Source organism: Apteryx mantelli, chromosome 3 (assembly GCF_036417845.1).
Source record: "Apteryx mantelli isolate bAptMan1 chromosome 3, bAptMan1.hap1, whole genome shotgun sequence".
In the NCBI taxonomy this organism is placed as follows: Eukaryota; Metazoa; Chordata; class Aves; order Apterygiformes; family Apterygidae; genus Apteryx; species Apteryx mantelli.
The window spans coordinates 50314827-50340565 of NC_089980.1; the positions used below are offsets into that span (position 1 = coordinate 50314827).

Sequence of the window (25739 nt, forward strand, 5' to 3'; positions counted from 1 at the left end):
GTAAGCTTATACACCAATGTTATGTTCTACATATTGTAATATTTCAGTGCATTATATAAATCTTTTCTCAACTAAAAATTACTTTCAGTTTTTGTTACCTAAATTTGCATTGATATAAATTTCATTTGTAATGTTTTTAAAAATGGTTCAGGAGGAATCATTATTACTGCTTGTGTTTTTCTTACTCATGTAGTAAAAACAACAACTACCAAGAGGTGAACACACAATTTTTAAAATGTCTGCAGTAAGTCTAGAGCCTGATGAATAACTGAGTTTGGCAAATATTTAGCAGATTGTAGTGATGAGCACTCCTTTACACCTAATGATGTCTAATCCCACTGGGAATGTTTGAAGACAGCATTTCTAAAACACATTTCCTAGTCTTTAGTAATTCGTATGGAGAAGAGAGCCTCCTACTTTGTTCCAGTTCTCTTATACTTCAGTCCGTCTTCAGCAGCATGGCTGTATATGCTTTATGATTTTTATTCGCTGTATATGAGAACATATGCTTTTTGCACTGAAGATGTTGTTTCTGTAGGTGTGCTTCTCATTTTTGCAACACAATAGTAATTACTTTTTCCTGTACTAAATACTTAATGTACCCTCTAGGAGTTTTATGCTTTCTTTATGTAATCATGTGTCCAGGGATTGGTGCCAGCTTAATCCTTCCTTCATGTCTTTTCAGTTTTGTGTGTATCACTCAAACCTGGAATTTAACTTGGGAAAAAATCTGCAGAAAAAGTGCAACCTGACTATATATTTAAATGTTAATGAATTGGGCCCTTGTTTTGTAAATACAGTTTGCCTGAGCTTATATACAATTACTGACTTTTACATCATTTTTCACTCATCATTATACAAAGAGCATCCGTTTTATGTTTTATTAATCAATATTTATTATTTAACACAAGTTTTGTAGCTTTCTTTTTAAGATGTAGTCAAAACATCTGTAAGGTATCTGGGGATTGATAATGAATAGTTGTGTATTTCTGTGGTGTTACTGAAATAATAACTTTGTTATTTCTTATAAAAGATGCAATAATAATTTTTTTTTAATAATTAAACTAATTTAGTAAGTGCAAGATGGAGGCGCTTTCCTACAGATTATGCTTCCACCTCAGAAGATGAATTTGGATCAAACCGTAATTCCCCTAAACATACCCGTCTACGTACTTCTCCAGCCCTGAAAACCACACGACTGCAGAGCACTGGGACAGCAGCTCAAAGTAGCAATACATTCAAGCACAGAATAAAGGAACAGGAAGACTACATTCGCGACTGGACTGCTCATCGCGAAGAAATAGCAAGGTTGGTTTTAAGGGAGTGCGTCTAAAATATCAAAGATTTGTATCCAGCTAGGTGTATGTGGGAAAGTGAGCTGATGGCTTTTCTATATCACTCTACCTAGAGCTTCCATTCGCTAGCTGAATGGCTAATTTTAATTTCTTCTTATGAGAGACTGACAGACAGAGCACTCATGTTACCAGCATGTTTTTTTTTTCTAATGGAAGATGATAGTCATGGCTGATTTACGATAGCTAGATCCCAGAGTAGGAACTGCTAGTTGCATTAGTGGGACTTACAGATGTACTTTGTGTAGAACTCTTAGTCTCTAACAGTCTGTTTCTCGAGTCAGAAGTGTATTTGGTTTTGTACTAGCTTTCTATTGATATTGAGGTAAAATTTCAGATCAATGCATAGGTGATTGAGAGAGGAGTGGTTTTGGCAATGTGAAAGACCATGTTCTTGCTTTAATTTTTAGTTTATTTAGACATTACTTCATGTTAGGTATTTTCTAATTTAAGTCATATGTATTCATCAAAAAGTAATTTCTATTGTTGCTAGTGCCTGAGGTTAGTATAGCAATTTCTCTGTTATTGCTAATAGCACTGCACTTCAAGTGAACCATGATAAAGGTAGTCAGTTCTGCATTCTAGTAACTGATTATTCTCATATCATGCAATACCCAGGTAGTGATCACTTCAAATAGCTTACACTAAATAAATAAAACTGTGTAAATCAGAGTCCCTTCAATTCTGTTTAGATCAACAGGTATTAAGATAACAAAAGCAAAAAAAAAAAAAGAAAAAAAAGTGTCCCCAACTTTCAGTTCCCAACCTTGGCAGAGGTCACAGCAAACACAGAGGTATAATTGTAAGAAAATCCTAAAATGATAGGGATATCTAGTGGCCAGTACAAATGGAATCTGCAGATAATTTAGCTTCAGTATTCCTAGTAAGGCTATGATTTTTGCAAAGACGTATAACATGGCCAAATGTGGTTAGACATATCTCTCACACATCTCACACACATATCTCTCTGATATGTACATTTTGTCCTTATACAGAAAACTCATGGGAGAATTCAGATTTTTAATCAATTTAATGCAAGAATGATGTGCTTAAAACCAGAAATGTGAAAAACAGAATTCAAAGCTATGATTTCCTTATTGTAGCTTAGGTCATAATGTACCTATATGAACATAAATGAATATAAGTACTTTAACATCATATATTCCTTTATATATGTGTGTGTGTGTAATATTATATATATTTGTATGTGTGCACACACACATATGTATATAAGGAATATTCAGTTCTTGCAGAAGTCAGGGAGGTTTGGTTTTTTTATTTGAATTTGCAGTTACTCTACTAGAATGTGCAACCAAGTGTGTTTTTAAGTGTGGAAATGAATGGATGATAACAGTAATTGGTGTTACTACGTTATGATGGGATATGAAAGTGACACCTGGTGAGAAGTGGAATAGTTAGCTTTCTTTAGTTCTGCAAGTATATTCTTTTATTATTCCATTTCCCTTCCTTATTTATTTATGCTTGCTAGTCATCAGTCATGCTTGCAGAAATGTCCCTGCAAAAATAAAAAACCAAAAAAGTTCAGATGGATTCATATGATCTCATTAAAATCTGTTCATTTTTTTTTTAATTGAATAACAGATCAGATTAGACAGGTGCAAAGTTAAGTATTTCATAGAACCAATGAGCGTTTGAAAAAAGTGTTTAGATTATATGACAGAAACATTTCGTTTTGTCTGTGTTACCATCATATTGTAATTAAACTGATCTTCAAAGATTGACCCAGTTTGTGCTTTTCACAGACTTGAACAATTGACAAACACTCACTGAATTGAAAATTTGAAAAAGATATTTAAAAAACTAATGAAACAAGCAAATTTGGCTTGAAGGGAATGTACACGCTCAGAATAATAGGAGTTTCGCATCTCTATTCTGCTAAATAGATTGAAGTAGCAACTCGAGCATTAGACTCCAGTTTTAATACTTTGGACAGGGTGACTGCAATTTTTCTCTGTTGTAATAAAATAAGATCATATTGTATATGAGTTTTTCAAACTATCATTACAAAATTAACTTACTCCATTGAGGAAGCATGAAATAGTAGACTACGCATAAATATGTTATTAGAAATCTAGCAGTTAAGTGCTAGTACAGATGTATATTAGGAGTATTACTATTTTACTGTGTTTTTTTGCCAATACTGCAGGTATTCTTTCACTAGAGGTAAGTAAGAGTTAGAGTGCCAGGCTGTTGAACTGTTGGTCACGGTGTCCCCATATGAAGCCAGGTGCTCTTATCCTTGGTTATACAAAACATACTCCTTATGTTTATGGAATACTCTTGTTTTCTATTAGTTATGCAAAATGATTTGAACGCCTCATTTATGAAGAGTCAAGCACAGCTCTCAGCTGGTTTCATGATTTTCTTTTTTTGCCATGTATTTTATGTAGTGCTCTAAATTGTTTCTCTACAGAGTATTTCTTTGCAAAGAATCTCACTTGAGTATTGACTGTAGGTTACTATCATACTGAAACTAATTTCAGATTTGGTCACATGACTAGTGCTTGACCATGATGTTTGTCTAAGAAATTAATTGCTTGCCATCCATGTTAGAATTGTTTATTATGAAATTTTCAGGATTCATTTGAATTCTTTTTTATGTAGACACCTGAAATTTTATGGAATTTTGATTGTCGGGTAAGAACTCAGTTGAAGTGGCTGTCACATGTTGAAACATTACTGATTTCTTTGGAGAACTAGATCTTAGTTGATTTGTACTACTTTTGGTTGTAGTGTTTAATGACACTTGTCTTGTGGAGGAATTGCTGATAATAGCAATTTCCTATCCTTTTTTTTCTTCATAACTATTCATTAAATACCAAAACTTGTCCCAGAAGTTCAAGCATTTCATAGCATACCTTTTATTCTCTGTCTTTAAAAATTGATGTGGTTGTCTGAAAAGAAGAAAGTAGTTGCTCTAGTTTCTCTTTAACCCAGAACAGTAGCTCAAACCTTGGAGATTTAATGGTGCACATATATAAGAACATGAAACAGACATAAAAATTGACCCAAAAGATGTAGCAATTAGATTTAATTTGTTAATGTAGTAGTAGGCACGTAACATACTTTATAAATAATCTATAAATAATTAACTTGGTTTTTACTTTACTGTTCCAGTCTTTCATTGTGTGAATTCAGAAATAATGTCTTGAGTGGTTACAGGTAATTGCAGCATATTGATCCCACAGCCTTACTCCAATTGTATGTTTGTTCATGCCACACTAGGTTGTGCTTTATCAGATTGCTAATGCTTAGCCACAAAATCCAGTGTTGGAATTTGACTGAAAATTTCTATGATTATGTTTTGTCTTCGTCTTTCTAGTATAAATTTGACTCTCAGTCTTAAACTCTCTCTCTAGACCAGTGGCATCCACTCATTTTGGCCTAAAGACAAAGGCAATTTCAAAATAGTAGGAGGGAGCCTCACCCCTTAACAAGCAGCAGCCAGCACCACATGTAGCCTTGCTGCGCAAGTCCTTCCACTGAAAGGGTGACTGCATCCATTCGTGGAGTTTTAGAGTGTACCACATTAGCACAGTTGACTTTTTTGCCTTCATTCCTCTCAGCCAGAGGTATGAAAAGGGAATGCTTGGTGGACTGCTCTGAGTTCTAGGTCTTCCAAACTGCTGCTCTAAGCTGGAGATTCGGGGTGCTATAGTTAGTGGTGGGTATAGTAGTAGCTCAAAGGCTAAGAACCCACCACTAACTATAGCACCCCAAATCTCCAGCTTAGAGCAGCAGTTTGGAAGACCTAGAACTCAGAGCAGTCCACCAAGCATTCCCTTTTCATACCTCTGCTTTTTTTCCCCTCTCTTGGGGTGCCCTGGAGAGGAGTGGCACAGGCAGAGGTAGGCAAGCTCCCTTCCTGTGCTTGCCTGCTGCTAAGCAGAAGATTGAGCAGAGTTATTTTGTAATGCCATGCATCAGGAGAAAAGGAAAAGCTGCTGTGCAGCAACTTCAAAGGCAGGCAGCAGTTCAGAGCACTTCAAAGAGTAGTTAGTCATAGGAGTCTTCGGTTGGGAAGTGAGATGTACTTGTGCTATCATATCCAGATTTTCGCAGGCATGTTCTGTTTTTCTAACAGGAAAACTTGCCTTGATTAAATTTGAGCATTAGAGTATTTGTCTGGAATTTCAGACCTGCAGGTAGGCAAACTGTGGTGTAGCATATCTGTATTAAATCAAAGATATTCTGGACGTGTCAGCTTCACTGCATACACTCAGATCATCTGTGCAGTATGTTCACAGTATTTCCACGGGCACTTCCTGCCCGTGTTGCACATACCTCTGTTGGGAATACTAGAAAGAAAACAAGGAAGCTCTGTCTTTCAAGACTCGGTGTCTTTTACCTTCTTCCTCTAGAGAGACATGGGATTAAAAGCTTCAGTTAAAAATTTGCTGTCTGTGGTTTTGTAAACAGATTTTCAGCTTATAATGATATATACATTATCATAGCACAGTTATCAAGAGCTAGAACCTAGAAGCTCAAAGGCTGCAGGTTGGACTCTACTGCTCTGGAAGTATTTGCGGGGGGGAATGTAACACTGTCTTTATTACTAGGATCAGTCAAGATCTGGCTCTCATCGCACGGGAAATCAACGATGTAGCAGGAGAGATAGATTCAGTGACTTCTTCAGGCACTGCCCCCAGTACCACAGTAAGCACTGCTGCCACCACCCCTGGCTCTGCCATAGACACTAGAGAAGAGGTAGGAGATCTTCATGGAGAAATGCATAAGGTTCTTTCTTTTCTTTATTTCTTTTGCTTTTAGCATTTTGCATAGCCTTTTTTTAGTTATTTCCACCCAACCTATATGCATGATCTCTACATTCTCTTTTGATTTAAAATTCCTTTACATTTTAACAAATAAGCAACCCAGAAATGAGTCTATGAGCACAGATTGTCAAAAAGATCACCCAAATGCATACTCTCTGTCTGTCTCTTTTTTTTCCACAAAACATAGGACAAGAAAGCTATTTGTTTCTTGCTTGTCCATAGCCTTAGATACCACTTGGTAGTATCTAAGTGCATTTAAAGATACTAGTGTGTATGCATAAATATATACAGATGTGTACATATAATACTTTGCATAGCTATTACAAACAGAAAAGCCCCTCTTTTCACAGGTGACATAAAAGTTTCTTCTTCTGAACACTGAAATACTTAGGCAGCATTAACAATACCTTTACATTTTCTTTCCTAATAACATTATCAAAAACTGCCTTGAAATAAGTTTGCCCTGTGCTTCTATTAGTTCTTATTTTCTTTGACTTTCTCTGGTGTGCTGTTGTATGAATATATTGACTAACTTGTTCTAGTAACCATCACAGGTCTAATGCTGGTAAATATTTTAATCTGATATGTTGATCTGAATTTAAATCATCTCTTTCTACCATATTACAATTCATCCTAATTTGTCGTGAATGTATTTTTTCCCTCATAGTACTACTTTCAAAATATGTTTACTCATTTTTGTGTACATAAGGTTTGGTTAATACATTAGTTGACTGTGTTTAGTATAAGACTGTCATTTTCTGTGGAAAAAAAGATATAAACAGTGGCAAGAAATCAGTGAGGTGTGTACCCAGTAAAATTATAACTACACCCACCTAGATCTTTTTTTTTTTTTTAATTCTTAAAGACTCATGGCTAAACTTCAGCAAGTAGAAGTGTGCATTTTCTCAGATCCAGTTAGATCACGCTGACATATATTACTAAATTCATTTTCTTCTTTAAAAAAATATTGTACAGTGCATACATACTACTGCAGGTGGCAGTATCTCCTTCATGTAGGTATAGGTGTTTCTGTAACAGTACAACTAACTTGTTTGGATAAAGTTAAACTATGGTATTACTGTACTTAATTTCACAGATATGTTCCATTAATCAAAGGAATAAATTATCCAATACCAGTTTATAGGTAACTAACATGCTACGTGTGCATAAGCAAAATTTCTGTGAGGTAGTCTAATTTCTGTTGCCATGTGTGTCTGGTATTTGAAAAAAAGCTATTCATTTTTACAAGGGATTGCTACATAGGAGTTGCATTATTTGACAGCATACAAGACCAACAGAGTGATTTTTGTTTGAAAGGGTTCCTGTAATCTGTTTCAGATGGAAAAATATTAGTCCGATCGTGCATATATCCAGTAGGTTTCATAAACTGCATCTTTCTTTTCCCCCCAGTTGGTTGACCGTGTGTTTGATGAAAGTCTCAATTTTAGAAAAATCCCTCCACTAGTGCATGCCAAACCACCTGAGGGGAATGGTCGGCCTACTGATGCTAGACCTCAGCTAACAGATGCCCTTGATCCCCCACCAATTACCCGGAGAAGAACTTGGAGCAGAGATGAAGTGAGTACACAACTTGTTTTTCTATAGTAACTTGTCCGTTTTGAGCTTTTAAAATTGTCTCCCCATTTAATATTCCAGACACAATCCTTTCTTTGCTACCTGTAGCAGGTGGCAGTAATACCAGAAAAAATTATTCCTGTATTATTTAGTTTGTAAAATGTTCAAATATGGTTTGTTTGTATAGGATACTGACTAGAACACAAGTATAATTTTTTTAACTTAAAAAAAAAATCTTTATTTCAAAACTTACGTAATTGTTTGTATCTAATTCCCATAAAAACTTATTGCAGGTTATGGGGGACAGCTTGCTGTTGTCCTCAGTCTTCCAATTTTCTCGCAAGATAAGACAATCCATAGACAAAACAGCTGGCAAAATCAGGTGCGTTTTTTATTATTGTAATTACTGTTCTGCTCTCATCGACATTCCTACTTGTTGCAGTTACGTATATAATACAGGTAGAGCAAATAAATGTATTGGTAGCAATTTTTGTTTTAAAAAAAGCAATGTTCACTATGGCTTTTTTAGTGTTCAAAAAGATTTGGGGTGAATAATTATTCCATTATTGTTTGTGTGTGTTTCACATTATATGAAGATAAATATCAACAATGTTTGCATGGACAGAGCAATATCCATCATAGTCCAGCACTGGTTCAACACAAACAAACGCTGTGCAAAATCTACACTGCCTCTATGCAAGTCTCCTAGAACTCCCTTTCTTAAAAGACAGGATTAAAATGTTGCTGAGCTGTAAAACTGGACCCTGCATAGTTGCCAAGCTGGTCTAGGGATCACCCATTTTAGGAAGAAAAAGCAAATGGGAGAGCAGTTTCAATAAATCCTTCTGAAAAAGAACTTGTTCTGGAGACAGTCAATTAGACAATGTGGTAAGGCAGTGGTCTTGGAAAAGTCTTGCTTCACTGTTATTTCATGTCAAAGGTGGGAAAAAAATTCTTAAAGATATGTTAAGATTTCATAACAAAATTCCATGCAACAAAAATCAAGGTAGTTAGTATCACCCATGTAATTCCATTACCCCTTTTTTGTCCTCTGCTCACACACATTTACGACAGTAGTTCTGTTGTTCCGAAGATGTCAGTAAGCCCCAGGAATATAACTCCATTTATAAAACAAGCTGCAGCAGCTTAAGTTATCATCTTGAAAGACTGCAGCTGTAGTACATAAAATTCCTCTTTCATGTCTTCAGAAGGTGTAACTAGACGATTGCAGTAATTCCTACTGGTGATAAAATCTTTCCATCTATATGAAGCTTTACAGCTTCTTTGCAATTTCACACAATGCTTTTTTCACCTTTGTAGAACATGGCATTTCTGTTTAATTGGGACGTCTATCACCATGATTACCTTGAGAAGCTACTAGCATAGTAATCAGATGAGAAAATTTTGAAATGGCTGCAGTAAATAAAACAACTAGAATTGTTCGATGCTTTTTAACGATGGAATTTTGTATTTCAGCTTCATGGAACAATTATGTTTGTAAAGCAGTATGATAGCAGCCAGCACTATTGTCTTAAATTCTGGTAAATGTGCTGACTGCTATCAAGCCGGGTTTTCATATTCACTCCAGCATATATACTGTCTTCCACTAATTTTCATCAGTATTTGGCATTGCCTTTGCCAAAGCTTAGAGTTAATTTGCCATTATTACACAGACACATCTGCATCTAGATGTATTTGTGTTTAACTGTTCTTTGATATTCTGTGATAAAGCTTTTTCATCCACACAGTTTGAGTTCAATTTGTACAACTTTCTTTTTTTCTGTTGTTTCCAGCTGCTATTCTGCCCTGCTTATATCTGTCCAGAATTCTGCACAGAGTTCATTTCCATAGACCAAATATTTCACCCTCTTCCTTGCACCCCTTCAGTCATTCAGTGTTCCATCTCAAATCAAATGATACGTTTCTGGACTTTGTTTTCAACATCACTTGTGGTCTATCCCGCCCTCACTGTTAAACCTCTTATTCACAGCTTTTGCCCTCAAATTTCCTTCAATAACAGTTGACCTCCTTGTTAAACTTTCAAACAGATATTTTCTTGTTTTCACCCATGCAATCCTCATGACACAGCATTACCTGTATGGTAAGCTCTTTACAATACAAGTCATGAGGGTTTTTTTGTTTGTTTTTTGGGTTTTTGGGGTGTTGGGGTTTTTTTAGGTGTGGTGGGGCTTTTGGGGGTGGGGAAGAAGAAGGGGGAAAAGAGGTGTCTTTTTCCAGTTTTGTTTTGCTTTTACTGTGAACTGAGATAGTTCTGGTCTGTGCTGGGAATTTTATATGCTGCAATCATACTTTTTATTGAAACTTTTTCTTTCTGATAATGGTTACAAATTTATGTATTTATGTAACACTCTATTTTGTGTTACAAATGCTCTGTATCTCCTGGGCCTTCATTCTCTTGTGCTATATTCTATACTGTAAGCTCACATGTTTAGATAGATCCCTTCATTAAATATTATAGCAGCTGACAGGAAGTATAGACATGTCAAAAATAACAACTTGTTTCTCTAGCAACAGCTGCATTTAACTTGAATGAGTGAATGTGCAGCCCTGTGAGGACTGACCACTTTGGTTGACAGGAGGAAGTGGAAATTTCAAATACAAAGTTCAGGGTTGTATAATTCACATGTCCTGCTTCATATCTTCTTCAGTTAGTTATTTAAAAACAGAGTACATTAAAAATAAGGAAGTCATTTGACAGAATTTTGTGTGTAATTTTTAGACTGGGATAAAATATTACTTCTGTAATTGATCAGTTTGTCTAGGAAGTGTCAGATATTGAAATCTTAGATATGTGACATTAATCACAAAATCACAAATTTAATTCAGCATAGTTTTGAGCATAATTCTATAGAAAATACTGTGAAGTCCATGTGGAACTCTGCTTACTAGGAGTTTTTTTTCCTGTTAAAGCTGCATCAGTGGAACAAGAATCTTGCTTATTGATTGACTTACTTGTGGTGGATTTCTAGGATGATACGTATCTTAAAGTGCCTCAAAAGCAGTATATAGTTCAGTGTTTGATACTCTGGGGGGTTTTTGTCCTGATTTTTCTTGTCAGTTGGACACTTCGTGATCTGTAAATGTATTGCCAGCACTGCTGCAGTTTATTTAAAATAAAAAAAACCTGTGATTTCAGTGCAGTTATTTAAAACAAATTTATGCATGTAAATTCTTTCTGAGGAAAGCAGGTAACTATAAAATCAAGGCTTATATTTTTCTATTTAGTTTTCTGAGTTTATAAGAGGTTGGTCAGCTACATTATAATTAATGTAGTAGTATAAGCATACCTATAAATATCATATGCAATTCCACTTGCTTACTTTAAATGGATAAATCCATAAAAATATAATGGGAAGACTTTCATTAGTAAGTAATGCTTTAGCATTTTCCTCAGAGGCGTGATCAACATTTCCTTGTTAATAATAAAATGGAAAAGGATGTAGTTTTGCAGTCGTGCTACTTTAAATGGATTTGAATAATATGAAATTATTTGTAATATTATTGGTATTTTAAATTAGAAAAATAGCAGTAGTCAAGAATTGGTTTTTAGGGAACATATAAGGGAACAAGGACCTACGTACATCAAAACAAAGCTAAGGTAAAATTTCTAAAGATAAGTTCCATTGACTGGTATACTTCTGCTCATTTCACTGGAGCTAAGCAAATTGAAATTTCTGCCCACGGCAGATGTGATGAGATTCAATCAAGACTTGTCAAGCTGGCAGTTTTGCCAGCTGCCTTTCCTCCAGAGAGTACTTGAACTTAAAAGGGGAGGAGAAATTTTCAAAGGTGCCATTAATAGTTGTGTGCTTGACTGTGTTTTGTGCTTTTAAAAGTCCTGCCTAAAATTTAATTGTTTACACACGTAAATTTCTGTCAAAAAATAGAGGCAGTATAGGGCAATTACAGTTTTTACAAATTGCGTCTTACACATTAAAAAAATTATGTCTCTTCTAGCTGAGGCCAAATGGAAAAAGACATGCTTCCTGTAAATGTGAACACTATTCTTTCTCTAATATTTTAGTTGCAATAGCTAACTTTACTAAAAAGATCAGTTTTGCTTTGGCTAAAATATTAAGGACATAAGTATTTTTAGTCATTCTTGACCAGAAGATCTACCAGAAATTAAAATGAGCTGAAAAGAAAAATGAAAATAAATAGATCTGAGAAGCGAAGGAAATGCATATCCTTTTGCTTGACTTGTTCCTTCCCCTGCTTGATTAGAGCTGCCATTTCTTGGTTTCTCATTCCAGATAATGTCTGAATTCCACTGAGTTTCATTGTCATTCTTACCTTATATATTTTCTTAATGTGATTAAGAAATAGGATTGAGAGAAGCTTTTTGACGCTGTATTTCTCTGTTAGATTCTTTGAGCATGGGCCAGGCTGTTCTGTTCCAAGTCTGGCATGGTGTCCAGCTTGAATCAGATTCAAGTGCCTGATTCTTTTCTTTCACCAACACCTTTGTATATTCTTTTCTTCAGGATATGGTTGTAGCTTGGGTATTGCTAAGTTGCTTCTTTATAATGTATCTTTTTTCATTGCTGTGTGTATTCACTTAGATTCTCATCCAGTACTGTATAGAAAACTACATTATATTTAAAAATTACTGCAACTTTCCCGTCATGTATCATACAACCAAATCTTTGCTAACAAACTCTAATGGTGGCTTCACCACCACTAGACTGTATATCCAGTTTGTCTGTTTTTCTGTCTTTATACGTTGTAATGAGCTTGCAGGACTTTTCAGAGATTGTAGAGGGAAGAGGTAAGTAGGTTTCATAGAGAGCAGACTTACGTGATTTTATCAGTGCTGTACAACATGACTGTGGTATTATTGCCTTGCCTTGTAGCAGGCAAGTACCTTTTCAGCCTGGCAAAATTTAGGCAAAGCAAGCGAGTCAGTGTGGGTACCAGCTTGTCAGTCTCTCCTGTTTCCTGTACGACCTGCAAAGTGTAAAAAGAAAGATGAGGACTGCACACAATCAAATAATGTTTAGGAAAATTTGTCCCAGAAAGGAAGACTGGAAAAGTAAGAGTAGAAGAAGGTAGGCACATCTAAATATATTCTTTTAATATAAAGAATATGTTAAGAAGGAAGAAGAGCAGCTCATCCTGGAGGCCATCTCCAAGCATGTGGAGGAAAAGAAGGTGATCAGGAGTAGTCAGCATGGCTTCACCAAGGGCAAATCATGCCTAACCAGTCTGATAGCCTTCTATGATGGAATGACTGGCTGGGTAGATGAGGGGAGAGCAGTGGATGTTGTCTACCTTGACTTCAGCAAGGCTTTCGACACTGTCTCCCATAACATCCTCAGAGACAAGCTCAGGAAGTGTGGGTTAGATGAGTGGACAGTGAGGTGGATTGAGAACTGCTGAATGGCAGAGCTCAGAGGGTTGTGATCAGTGGCACAGAGTCTAGTTGGAGGCCTGTAGCTAGCGGTGTCCCCCAGGGGTCAGTCCTGGGTCCAGTCTTGTTCAACTTCTTCATCAATGACCTGGATGAAGGCACAGAGTGCCCCCTCAGCAAGTTTGCTGACGATACAAAACTGGGAGGAGTGGCTGATACGCCAGAGGGCTGTGCTGCCATTCAGAGAGACCTGGACAGGCTGGAGAGGTGGGCAGAGGGGAACCTCATGAAGTTCAACAAAGGCAAGTGCAGGGTCCTGCACCTGGGGAGGAATAACCCCATGCAGCAGTACAGGCTGGGGGTTGACCTGCTGGAAAGCAGCTCTGCAGAGAAGGACCTGGGAGTGCTGGTGGACACCAAGTTAAGCATGAGGCAGCAATGTGCCCTTGTGGCCAAGAAGGCCAATGGTATCCTGGGGTGCATCAGGAAGAGTGTTGCCAGCAGGTGGAGGGAGGTGATCCTCCCCCTCTCCTCAGCCCTGGTGAGGCCACATCTGGAGTACTGCGTCCAGTTCTGGGCTCCCCAGTACAAGAGGGATGTGGCACTACTGGAGCAAGTGCAGCGAAGGGCTACAAAGATGGTTAGGGGACTGGAGCATCTCTCTTATGAGGAAAGGCTGAGAGAGCTGGGCCTGTTTAGGCTGGAGAAGAGAAGGCTGAGAGGAGATCTTATCAACGTGTACAAGTATCTGAAGGTAGGGTGCTGAGAGGATGGAGGCAGACTCTTTTCAGTGGTGCCGAGCGACAGGACGCAAGGCAGCGGGCACAAACTGAAACACAGACGCTTCCATTTGAACATGAGGAAATACTTTTTCACTGTGAGGGTGACAGAGCACTGGAAGAGGTTGCCCAGAGAGGTTGTGGAGTCTCCTTCTCTGGAGATATTCAAAATGCGCCTGGATGCAATCCTGTGCAATGTGCTCTAGGTGACCCTGCTTGAGCAGGGGGGTTGGACTAGATGATCTCCAGAGGTCCCTTCCAACCTCAGCGATTCTGTGATTCTGTGAAAGGAAATAGCGATGTAGACCTCCAGAAGGTTAAAATGTATTAAACGAGGAACTGAAGAAATTGTTGTAAAAAGGCAATAGTCTTTCTAAAATTATACCAAAAACAAATGGGCCTGTTCACTTTATAGTGATAATAATGACCATTTTTAAATTACAGTTTTCTGTTTTTCTCTCAAAACATTTTAAATAAAAAGACCTCTGAAATGGAAAACTTTCAAGTTGTGAAAGAGAAATAATAGCATTATCTCTAAAAGAAAGGAAGGCTGAATCTACCACATGCACAAGCAAGCACCTTAATCACATACCTAATCGTGGAAGTATTTTAATGTAAAATGAATAAGAACGTAAATGAAAAAAACAAGCAGTGTCACAATAGTTTCTGAATTAGTGATGCTAAAGTTTTCTGCTAAATAAAGCCTTATGTTCTATGTTCTTACTGATTTCCAGAGTGATTTAAATGCTATTAAAGTACAGAAAGGGTAACTACATACGATTTTCTGTATACTGACTCCAAACGTTTCCAGTAGTCAGACTTTCTGGTATTCAGGTTTGCAGTTTTATCGCTTTGCAAGTTTTTGTGCTCCCTTTCAGAACACGCATGCAATCTTGCCAGCTCTCTGATGATCAAGTTTGTAACAAGATGATTTCACTTCTTGAGATCATAAACTCTTTCAAAAGAGTTTCATATTTTCTATACTGTGGCTTTGATTACTTTTAAATAATTTTTTCCGTCCCCAAAAAGCAGCCTGTATTAATGCTTACTCTTTCTGTAGTTTATATATTAATACTCTTAAGTCACTTGTAGAAGTAGTCATGTGCCTTGATACCATTACATTATGTCATTTAAGTAATGCCTCCTCTCACTGAAATGTCTGACCAAAACCATACTACAGTTTTGATACTGAAGCGACTGTGAGTGAAGAGAAGACAGAAGAGCAGTTAAAGCAGATTCTGGATGGCGTACTGCCCATGGGCATCTGTATACTGAGGTGGCAGCATACAAGCTTTGAATAAGTAGACTTTCTTGACAAGATAGTAATTGAGAGTGGGATTTTCCATAGACGGACTAAGATTAACGGAACTGCAGTATTAAGTCTCCTAGCCTTCTTTGAAATCCTTAGTCTTTTAGGTGCTGAGATGCAATGTATCAAGGATTTCCACCTTTAAAAAATTACGAGTTCCTCTGAATTATACCTACACTAGTAACCTCTTGAAAATATGCAATTTCTTGCTCATGTTTCTAAATTGATTTTTTTGCTTAGCACTCTTATTGTGGCTATTTTTCTGCTTTTAACTCTGAAATACCATTAATGGTTGCTACAGTTACATTTCCAACTAAGGTTAGTGTCTAACTATAGCAATTAGAGAAGTAGAAGATTTGAAATATACTCCCTATGTCTCCATAGTGTCACTTACTCATAAAAATGAATACCCAGACCTTAAATATGCATAGATAGATTTTTTGTGTGTGTGTGTGTAAATATAGACAACTTAAATGACGTATATGATATGGCAAATTAAAATTATTTATCACAGCAAGGAAACAAAACATAAAAAAACTGGGAAGCTCATAGTATGCTTTGGGGTTTTACAAATAACAGAAGTGACTTCTCTAAACAGAAGATACTTGTATTACTAAACCGTGTATATGTAGTTTGTGCTTTGAAGGTTTTCAAGCTTTAGAAAAAATTGTCTTCTATGAAATGTATTTTTATTTAACTTCCTAAATTATTTTATTTTTCATTAATAGAAAAAACAAATAGTGTTAATTTTTCTCTTATATTTTGCAAATGTTGCAAAATGCAGTCGTAATAGGGAACTCTCTGACTACTATAAAATAGCTGGATTAAAAAAATTTGTCTCAGCTGCAGGAAAGAATCTGAGGTGTGTCTTTTCAACACCACATACAAGTATTTAGCTATATGACTTACCATTTTATTGTTAATAAGAATGATATTGCTGAAACTCTGTATGCTTCCCTGAAAATCTAAACTGTATATTTGGATTCTGTCAGTTTTCCATATTTCAGATTTCAGTTTTATTCAGTGTTCCCTAGGCTGTTTTCTTGTGTCATGTATCTGATCTTTAAGTCATAATTTGTTTATTTTTTGTCTATTTTAAATATACTATTCTTGCATTTCTTTCATATAGAATATTATTTAAGGACAAAGACAGAAACTGGGAAGAAATTGAAAACAAGTTGCGAGCTGAAAGTGAAGTTCCTATTGTGAAAACATCAAGCATGGTATGAACCATTACATTTTCTGGGGTGGGATGAGCATCTTTCTCATCTAATATCCAAATAATCAGCAGAAGAATGTGTTATTTTCAATTATGTAAATACAAAATTTTTAAAAAGTTTTACTTAGTTTATTTCAAGAATAAACCTAATGTTGTTTAATAATTAGTAAGCCTTACTTTCTTATATATAAACAGTCTCAAGTAATTGTGTGGGGGAATTATTCCTCACATAAAGAATAATTTAAAAGCATAAACAAACAAATATAGACTCCATAAGTCACTTTAATTAAACATAAGGTAGCAACGATTCGAATTTGAATGTTGGATTGTTTATAAATAAACTTATTTTACAGTCTTAGGGCTAACTTAGCAACTGATTATTAATATTTAAAGAAACAGTTATATTTTGGTGTGTGTGAATGAAAAGAATCTGTAGCTATATTGCAATAAAAGCACTCCTCAAAACTATAATCATGTTAATTTTGTGTTGAAGTGCTAACCCCAGTGCCCCAGTCATAGCTAAGTGGGTTACTGGAGTCGTCTACCCCTGCTGAACTGGGGCCCTCGCACAAGCAGGCGGTGTGATAGTGCGAGGGAATGGAGTGCACACGTTCTTTCCTAGGACACTTGTACTCTGCTTCTGAGCACAGAGGGGTGTAGGGCTTGAAGAACGGTATTTCATCTTTGCATGTGAGAATCTGTCTTACCCTGTGTAGAGTATATGCTGTTAGCGATATAAACTTGTGGAGGCAGCTTTCTTCTCTGAGGAAAAGGTAGGAGAGGAGACTCCTCCTCACAGTCTTGATATTTGGCTGCTACAGAAGCAGAATATGAACATGTTTCCTCTTGCCTTGAACTGACCAGCACTTCTCTGTTACATAATTGTGAGCAATTACAGCATAATATGCATCCAGGTTGTTTTTCCCTCAAAGTGTTAAAAACTTGGCCTGTAATTTCTGCAGATTTTTTTTTTTTTTTTTTTTAAACCAATCATTACTAACTCAGTGTTATAACTTAATAGGTACCCTGGCAGATTTTTTTTAGTTTAATTCAGCAAGTTATTCATGGAAGTTTCTAATGTTAGAAATACGATAACATAAGAAGTTTCTCTTATTCTATCCATATCCAGAATAAGAGAGTTTAGTGGTTTACATTTGAAACTTCATGAATATGTAATTGTTTTAAGGCATTCATAAAAAAACAAAGATGTGTTGTATATTTGTTCCTAACTTCAGTGTTTTACAAATTAATTATTCCTCTTTTTTTCAGTGCATTAAAGAATCTCATGTTATTTGGAAGTGTATCATTTTTTGGTCTGACCACTCACTTTCAAGTTTCTACTTAGTTTTCACAGCAATATATTGTTCAAATCCAGTATCAAAGCAGTGCTTATTTGTACTTATTTATACTTATTTACCAGAGGATGATTGTAACTGATGTTTGTTTTGTCCTTGATACATTTATGTCCAGCTTAGATGTGAAATCTGCTCGAAGATAATGACTTTGTAAAATCCAAGACTATCAATCTCTGGGCCACCCGCAAAAATCCGTACATCAAATTTGTTAGCAGAGAAGTCCTTCAGTGGGTTTCTGAAGTCAGTTTCTTTCTTTGAAAATTCTCAGCTTTTAAAGACCCATAAAAGCCACTGACAGCTCTCTTTAGTAGTAGGGTTAACAGTATTCTTCAATGTAGCATTCTGCAGCAGTAGGATTAACATATTTATAATTTAAGACATGGTACATTTAATGATTGTTGTGCTTCTGACTGACTCACTGTGGCTGTCTGTGTTAGCAAGTCATGCAGCACCCAAGGGGCAAATCTGTAAAGCAAATGAGCACTGAGGACTCGCCATCCCTTCTGTACAGGGTCCCATGGGCCCCATGCCCATGGCTGCAGACAAAATCCCAGTGAGAGCATCTTACTAACTATTCTGACTTGCATATGAACAAGATTATGTATCACCCTGTCTACCCCATTAACATTGGGTTTATCCTGTAACTTTCCTATAAAGGTTTGCTATCACTTTGCCTCATTTCTACAGAACAGTGATGTCTGTAAATCTGTGCTTGAGGATAGGTAGTGTAGGCAGCTGTGCAAGGGACAGAGTGAGATTTTGTTGATTTGGGCAAACAGCTGGTCAGGAAGAGCTCTTGGGTTTTTGAGAGATCCACAGCTGTGCAGCCTGAAGCACTGCTGCCTGGGACCAGTGAGGGATTATTTACTCTGATAGGTAGTTCGAATCTCCTTTTTCTTAATGAGACATGTCCTTGAGCATTTGAATATTTGTTTCTTTTCTAGGAAATTTCATCAATCTTACAGGAACTGAAACGAGTTGAGAAACAGCTGCAAGGTATAGATACTTTTTTATTTTTCTCTTTTGTTATTGTCTGCTTCCAATTTCCTTTATATACATGTGTGTGTATATATATGTGTGTGTATCCACACACACATACATATATACACATATACTTTTATATATACATATATGCACATACATATGTACATATATATACATACAGTGTGAAACAAATAAAAATGTCACATTTTATTAAATTATCATCACAATATCAGTTACATATATTAACATCATATAATTGCTGACACATCTATGTAAAGAAATGTCACTGAATATTTTAAAACAGAAGAGTGACAATGATATATTTTTATATGAAACAACAGTTCAGAGAATCCCAAAAGAATTATTTGAGAAACATTCTTACTATAAATATTTTTGTGGGTAAATTTTGAAGATTGGGTGATAAGAGTATCCTAGTGAGATTAGGCTATATAAAATAATTAGTCTTTCCAAATCAGTAATACCTTCATTTGTAGGACAATTCAGTATAAGGAATGCTCTAGGACCATAATTACTGGGAAATCTGTAAAAAGCTATATCTGACATGTTAAAATGAAAGTTTAGAATTAAGCATTGACATCTTTACTTCACATTACTGAATCCATTCTTTGCAATTGTGGATGCCACAGCCTATAAATATAAAGGTTTATTTCTTTGCTTTTCACATGCAAAAACTAATCTAGGTGTATAATGGAGAGGAACCTGTTGTGCTTATAAAGTGTGCTATTTAGACCACTATTCCTTTTATCAAAATCAGCTTAAAAACTGAATTTATTTTAAAAAGTTACAACCTTATTTGTCTATTGTTTATACTTAGTTTATAGTTCAATTTGGAGGGGTGGAATTCATAAGTGGTCGATGTTTATGTATAATCATAATTGTGTTGTAAATTTCCTATATTTGTTATTTCTGATATTCAGCTTTAATCACATATTAATACATGTTTTAAAATATTTCAGGAGGCATCATTAGCCACCTTTATGGACAAATCTATTTGTTTCATGCTCAGCTCTAATCAAAAAATGTTAATTTGTTGCAGATTATGTTGTTTAGACTACACAACTAAGAAACAAGGCCCAGAGAAAGAGACCAAATCATTTTCTTGTGCACTTTTATACTAGTGTTCAAAGAAAAATTAACATGATTATTTCAGTAATCAGAAGCCTTCTAATGGGAATTGATAAGAATGTATGTTAGTGTAGTTTAATGTAAGTTTAGTGTGGTAAGTTTGTTTAATATGAAAAGATATTTTCTTGTGCAGAAAATCATAATTTTATGGCTTCTCCCCCATCCCTTTCATCTTTCCTTGACTGATTAGTGATTAATGCTATGATTGACCCTGATGGTACCCTGGATGCTCTGAGCAGCTTGGGATTCGCCAGCCCCATCCTACCAGCTCAGGCGAAGCCAAAGGCCAGTCCTGGTTCCCACAGTACCCGCTCTCCAGTGCAAGCAAACTGCCAGCCGGAAGCTCGAGCTCTTCGAACTGCCGCCCTCCCGGCCCCAGCTGAATTTGACCATGCTGAATCCGAGTCTGACTTCAGCATACACTTCAATAGGTTTAACCCAGATGGCGAAGAGGAAGATGCCACTCTGCGTGAATGACATCTTGGTGTTGATACAAATTCCTTTCATGTGAAATGTTTAGAAATAAATGAAAAATCATAATATTGGTTTTATAAATAAAAAAAAAAAGGCTCGGTCGAACAGCAGTTGTTTTGTTAAACCAGTTTTCTTTAACTGTGATGCTTTGATTGTCACACAAATCCTTTTCAAATCATAAAGATAAGCATAGATACCAGTGTAGAAAAGCAGATTGTGACAGGTTTGCCCTTTGTGGTTGTGTGCTTTGCAAAAGAATTATTATTATCAGCAGTTTTCCCTTAAGAGATTTATTTCTTTTTAAAAGCCATGCAAGCAGTCTAACATTTAATGTTACTGAAACCCCAAATCTCTTTGCCAAGCTGCTCTATGAATGGATCTCCTCCACTCAAGTTTATACAGAACTGTTGAACAGTTACATTTTGATTCTGAATGAGATGATTTATATAGGAAACATTATCTTTGACTACAACGACACATTACTGCAAAAAGGTAAGACATTTCACAAAGCATTCTTTCTTCTGTACTGAAAACCTCAAACAGTTCTGTGATTTATATAACCTTGTTGCTGCGTAAATTGTCTTGGGGTTTAAAAAGTTCACATATTATGTTTGCACTAAGATTTGCTGGGAGTGGTAGGTGAACATATCGATATTAAGCAGCAAACAGTGTTTTGGTGTACATAGAAAACTGATAATACTGTACTTGTATTAACATTGCAGTGTTTTAATCCACTTTCTGAAAGGACTATTTGGCACTTTTTGACCTTGTTCAAATGTCTTTTTGATGTTAATGAAAGTAGAAGTATTTCATATTTCATTTCTGTCCAAATGTTTGTTGAAACTAGAAAAAACAGATTTAAACATACAGCAATGTGGGACATTAAAAAGCATATGGAGGCAAATGGGCTCTCACCAATTCAAATGCAACATAAGCTTATGAAAGAAATTACTATTCCTTGGAATGATCATGAGATGTAAAATTTTCTTTAGGGGACTTGGAAATAGAGTTGTCATAATTTGCTTGATCAATAGACGCACTCCTGAGCAAATGATTTGCTTCTGTATATTCTCCTGTAGTCTTGCTAGTAAACCTGTCTGTCTTACATATTTAAAAGGATTCTGGAAGAAAACTGCTAACATAGACATTTTGCTTATACCACTGACAAGCAAGTCTATTTAAAGTTTCCTATATAAGCCTATTTTCCTTATAAGTTGTCCCAGTAACTTAACATTTGGAAATAATAATAAAAATAAAAGTAAATTACTTTGTATTTCCAGAACACTGTAATTTGGAGGAATGTTATTTCTGTTAAATGTAATTAATAGACTGGAATTTTCCTATGTTTGCATCGGTCTCTATATATTAAGGTTAAAGATACAGTTTTGCAGCTTTTATGAAATGGTCTTTAATATTTCAGCAATAATCCTTTATGATTTGTTTAAAAAAAACTACTTTCTGTACACTTTTAAATTGTACAGGCTTTCAGAAGTCAGTAAAAGTTGGACCAGTTAATAAAAATGCAAAAACTTTTTTGTAGAGATGTAAAAACAAAACCACTAATCTGTTGTATAATGGATTTCATATTTTCTTTAAAAAAAATTAAAAGCAAACAGCCTTCTTGTATGACTCAATATACTCCAGCTAACTGTGGAAGCCTGAATGACACTAATTTACAGAGGCTATAAGAAAGGTTTTAGAAGAGGCAGAAGGGCAAAAATAAATTGAAACTAGCGCTAGGTATTGAAAACGGAGTGTACCAAACCATCACCATAATTCCTTCTTTTGTTTAATGCTTGGGAACATAATTTTTCTGCAGACTTAAGTAAAAGTAGGAAATGGTTAGGAAGGGTTAAAGGTTCAGGCTCTTCGTGCAAGATCCTATTTGTGTTCTTTCAGGCGTTTATACCTTTATGTTCTGTAATAAGCATTTTGCATTACTATGTTCTTATTTTGTATGGACATGTTCTCCTTATTTATTTTTGTTACATTTATTATGTATGTTATTTTGTTATATGCATTTACAACTCCATTTTTAAATAAAGTGTTTCTGGAACTTTGAAAATGTGTGAATAAGTAATTCAGAACTGGAAAGTTCACATAGTCTTTCTGTATTCTAACTTACCTTTACTGAAATAGGAAATGGCATTTTCACACAACTTTTTCAGGAGAAAAGGTGTTTATTATTGCTACTTCTGCTTCATTTATTTTGTGCTGATACTGTTGGCTCACTTTCCTGTACTTTCCTTTTCCTCACTTTCCTTTTCCTCCTTTGAATTGATTTCCCTGTGCAAAACTTAGAGGCAAAAATGGTGCATTGTGCCAGTCACCACGTAGTGACAGTTTCCCCTTTGTGGAATGAAAATAAGTGAGTTTTAATATACCTGCTAGATGCAACAGTAGATGGTTTCCAGACTGCTTTACTCATGCTTCATATATTGGAAATCCTAATTGAACATTCTAATTTGGTTCCAGATTGGAGCTTTGTTTGTCCCACCTTGGACTTCATGTGTACTTTCCTGCAAGACACTAAATTTCCTATTCTGTAATTAGTTTCCTGCGAGAACAGAACTGAGTTTAATACTAAGTTCAAAGAATCATTCCCACCTTGCATGTTTCAACCTTATCTGTGAACACCAAAATAAGCAGAAGTTCCCTTGGCTCTCAGCAGCAGCACGGAGCAGCAACACCACATGGCTGGCTGCAACAGAGCATCTCGAGCTTTGCTCTGACTTGGCAGTGCAGCAAATGGCAAGGAGCAGCCAGCTGTGATCTCGCTTCTGTGCACCCATTTTTCCTTTTTATCCCCAGTCTGATGGCATAAGTCTGTACTGGTGGCACACAGTAGCGCCTAATTGCACTCAGCCCTAGAAGGGCAGGAGGGTTTTATTAATGCTCACAGATGCCAGTTTGGTTTAGTCAAAGGCATGAACAAATTAAAAGGGCTTTGCACGTGCTCAGGATTTTTAGATTCCACCACTTTTCCTCACTTGTTGCCAGTATCCCTCTATCTTTGTAGGGGGAAGAGGAATGCACTTTTGGGCTAATGTCCTAATGTGCAGAACCCCCTTTGTGTAAGCCATAGTGTGACATTTTGAAATTTCTTTCCACTCAATATTTTCATCTATCCATCATACTTTGAGCAAAGGTTGTGCAGAGATGTTCTCCAGAAGTACTTGTGAAATCCACCCAGATCAACTCAGTCCTCTGCTTCCTTTGGGTACAAGCACACAGGGCTGCAGCAGCAGCAGCTGGCATGCAGCAGCACAGGGGACAGGGCGTTCAGGCCGTTCCTGATCACTGCTGTTAATTCCTCCCTTGCCTACATGCACTGCTCTATTTATACACCCGCCTAATACTTCCAAGGACTGTCACATCTAGTTGTAGCATACAGAAACAAAGTTGAGTGTGACTTGTGTACCTGGCCTGATGACAGTACGGTGGTGTTTCACTACAGCATATGCTTCATTCCCAAAGTAATTGGTCCTTCAGTCTCAGAAGAGAATGCTTCTGTGTACCAAAGATTAAAATTCAGTCAGGTAATGTTTGAAGGCCTTTGTAATTTTGGCTGGTAATATTTCAAGCACAGAGGCATCTACAACTACTGCTTTGACATGCAGCCATGAAAAGCTAAGGGTATGCATGCATCCATAAAGTATTCTGTGAAAGCAAATGTAAAGTAAAATGAAGCCAATAAGTATCAAGGAAAAAGATTTTATACCACCAAATCTCTTGTATCTGAAGAAAATTCCAGGGAAGAAACTTTGTCCCTGATCCTTTCAGCATAGAAGTTGCTTAACTTCATTTTGTTGACTAATCATATTTAACAAAGCAGGAGAACGTTATCTTTGACTTAAAGTACATCACATTTATAAACGTCAGCACAGTTATAGTCTTGGTAGTTCAGTCATGCTTGCTCAATACTAAACACAGCAGACAATACTGGTCTTGGCAATATTGCCCAAGGACAATTGCCTAATGCCAAACATTTCAAGCTGCACTATCTTGGTAAGCTTTTAAAAACCATTTTTCTTTCAACTTGGTAAGCCTGACCCAGTGCTAGTCTTGCAAGTGAGAGCCAGGAGAGAAATAGATAGGGAACAAGGCAGGTCCTTTTCAGGTTCTCTTCTCACTGTTCATAAATTTCTAGAGGAAAAGATGTCATTAGTAAGCAAGATTATGCAGCCCTGAAAATAAAGCAGGAGTAGATAACTGTAAACCTATGCTCAAATATCTTGGTCTTTAGCTGCTCCAACAAGATCAGAGCTGCATGTTATTGGATAAGCTCAAAATAGTGAATGAGGAGCCAGAAAAAAATAAACCCGGCTAACAATTTTGCTCCCAGTTACTAATTTTTTGAAGGTTGTTAATGTTCCTATGTGAAGAAACAGAGCTCTTAAAATGACTGAGGGAATTACAAAATGCCCTGCTTTTGGAGACTGCATTAAAATAGGAACATATAGTTATTGAATATCCTCAAGAGAAATAGGGCATGAAAGTTCTGCTTTTGGAAGTTATTCAAGCACTTCAGCACTCGACACTTGCAGCAAGTCATGTCTGTAAAAGGAATCAGGGCCCTTAGTCACTTGAGCAGTTTTTCAATATTATTTCTGTCATCCATGGAGAAATGGTATAAAATCAAAGCTAAAGAATACCTGGGTTTAGGGATCAACTAAGGGGATAGATATTTGTTCATTTTAGGGACAAAACCTGCACTTTCATTTACCAATTAATGTGTGTCCTTGCTATGTTCTGTTGGTTTATTCCATAAATTCCTTAAGACTAGCATTTTTAGACCAGTTTTAAAAATTAATACATGTTTATAATTTATGAGGTTTTCTGTTCCTATGGAGTATCTTTTGATGTAAAAGTGCTATCAGGACTCTAGGAGTCTTTATATTAAAAAATAACAGTTGCATGACTTATCTTTCATGCAAACTGTAGCCTTTCTTAACAGAAAAGGCTGAATTAATAATAAGGATTAAAATAAATGTGCGTCATGAGGCTTCTAGGTTGTGTATGTCTATTCATGCACACAGGGACGTGTATGAAGCTGAACATGAAGGAGAACAAGAATTATATATAAACATTTCAAAAGTTAACTGATGACTTCATGTTTTATTTATAAGAACCTCTGAGGTGATGTTATTTTCAAGTTAAGAAAAATTATCGAGTGAGAAAGTAATGCAGAGGCGGAAGTGAGTTGTGCTTCAGGGTATCAGTGACAATTTTTTTGAGAGATTAGACAAAGATGAATGAAGATAATTCAGGAGATTTAAAACATATTAAGAAATGAAATACCTGAGTAAAATTATTGGGGAAAATAACATAAATGATATTTCCCTGTATGACAACTGATGAATAAATGAGTAGGCAAGA

At 36.1% G+C, this 25739-nt stretch overlaps 1 protein-coding gene across 3 annotated transcripts in view; it reads left to right on the top strand.

The window, feature by feature from the left end:
- The window catches only part of CEP170 (centrosomal protein 170), a 114508-nt gene extending 92089 nt beyond the window's left edge, over nucleotides 1–22419 (top strand). For 2 of the 3 annotated variants that reach the window (XM_067293350.1, XM_067293352.1), the window contains 7 exons: nucleotides 1074–1308; nucleotides 5933–6110; nucleotides 7559–7726; nucleotides 8017–8105; nucleotides 16312–16405; nucleotides 18701–18752; nucleotides 20077–22419. In XM_067293350.1, coding sequence (XP_067149451.1) covers nucleotides 1074–1308; nucleotides 5933–6110; nucleotides 7559–7726; nucleotides 8017–8105; nucleotides 16312–16405; nucleotides 18701–18752; nucleotides 20077–20363 — 1103 coding nt within the window. In that variant the 3' untranslated portion in view covers nucleotides 20364–22419. The remainder of the gene's footprint in view (nucleotides 1–1073; nucleotides 1309–5932; nucleotides 6111–7558; nucleotides 7727–8016; nucleotides 8106–16311; nucleotides 16406–18700; nucleotides 18753–20076) is intronic. The other variant, XM_067293351.1, reaches the window with a different exon arrangement.
- Nucleotides 22420–25739: the final 3320 nt, after the last annotated feature.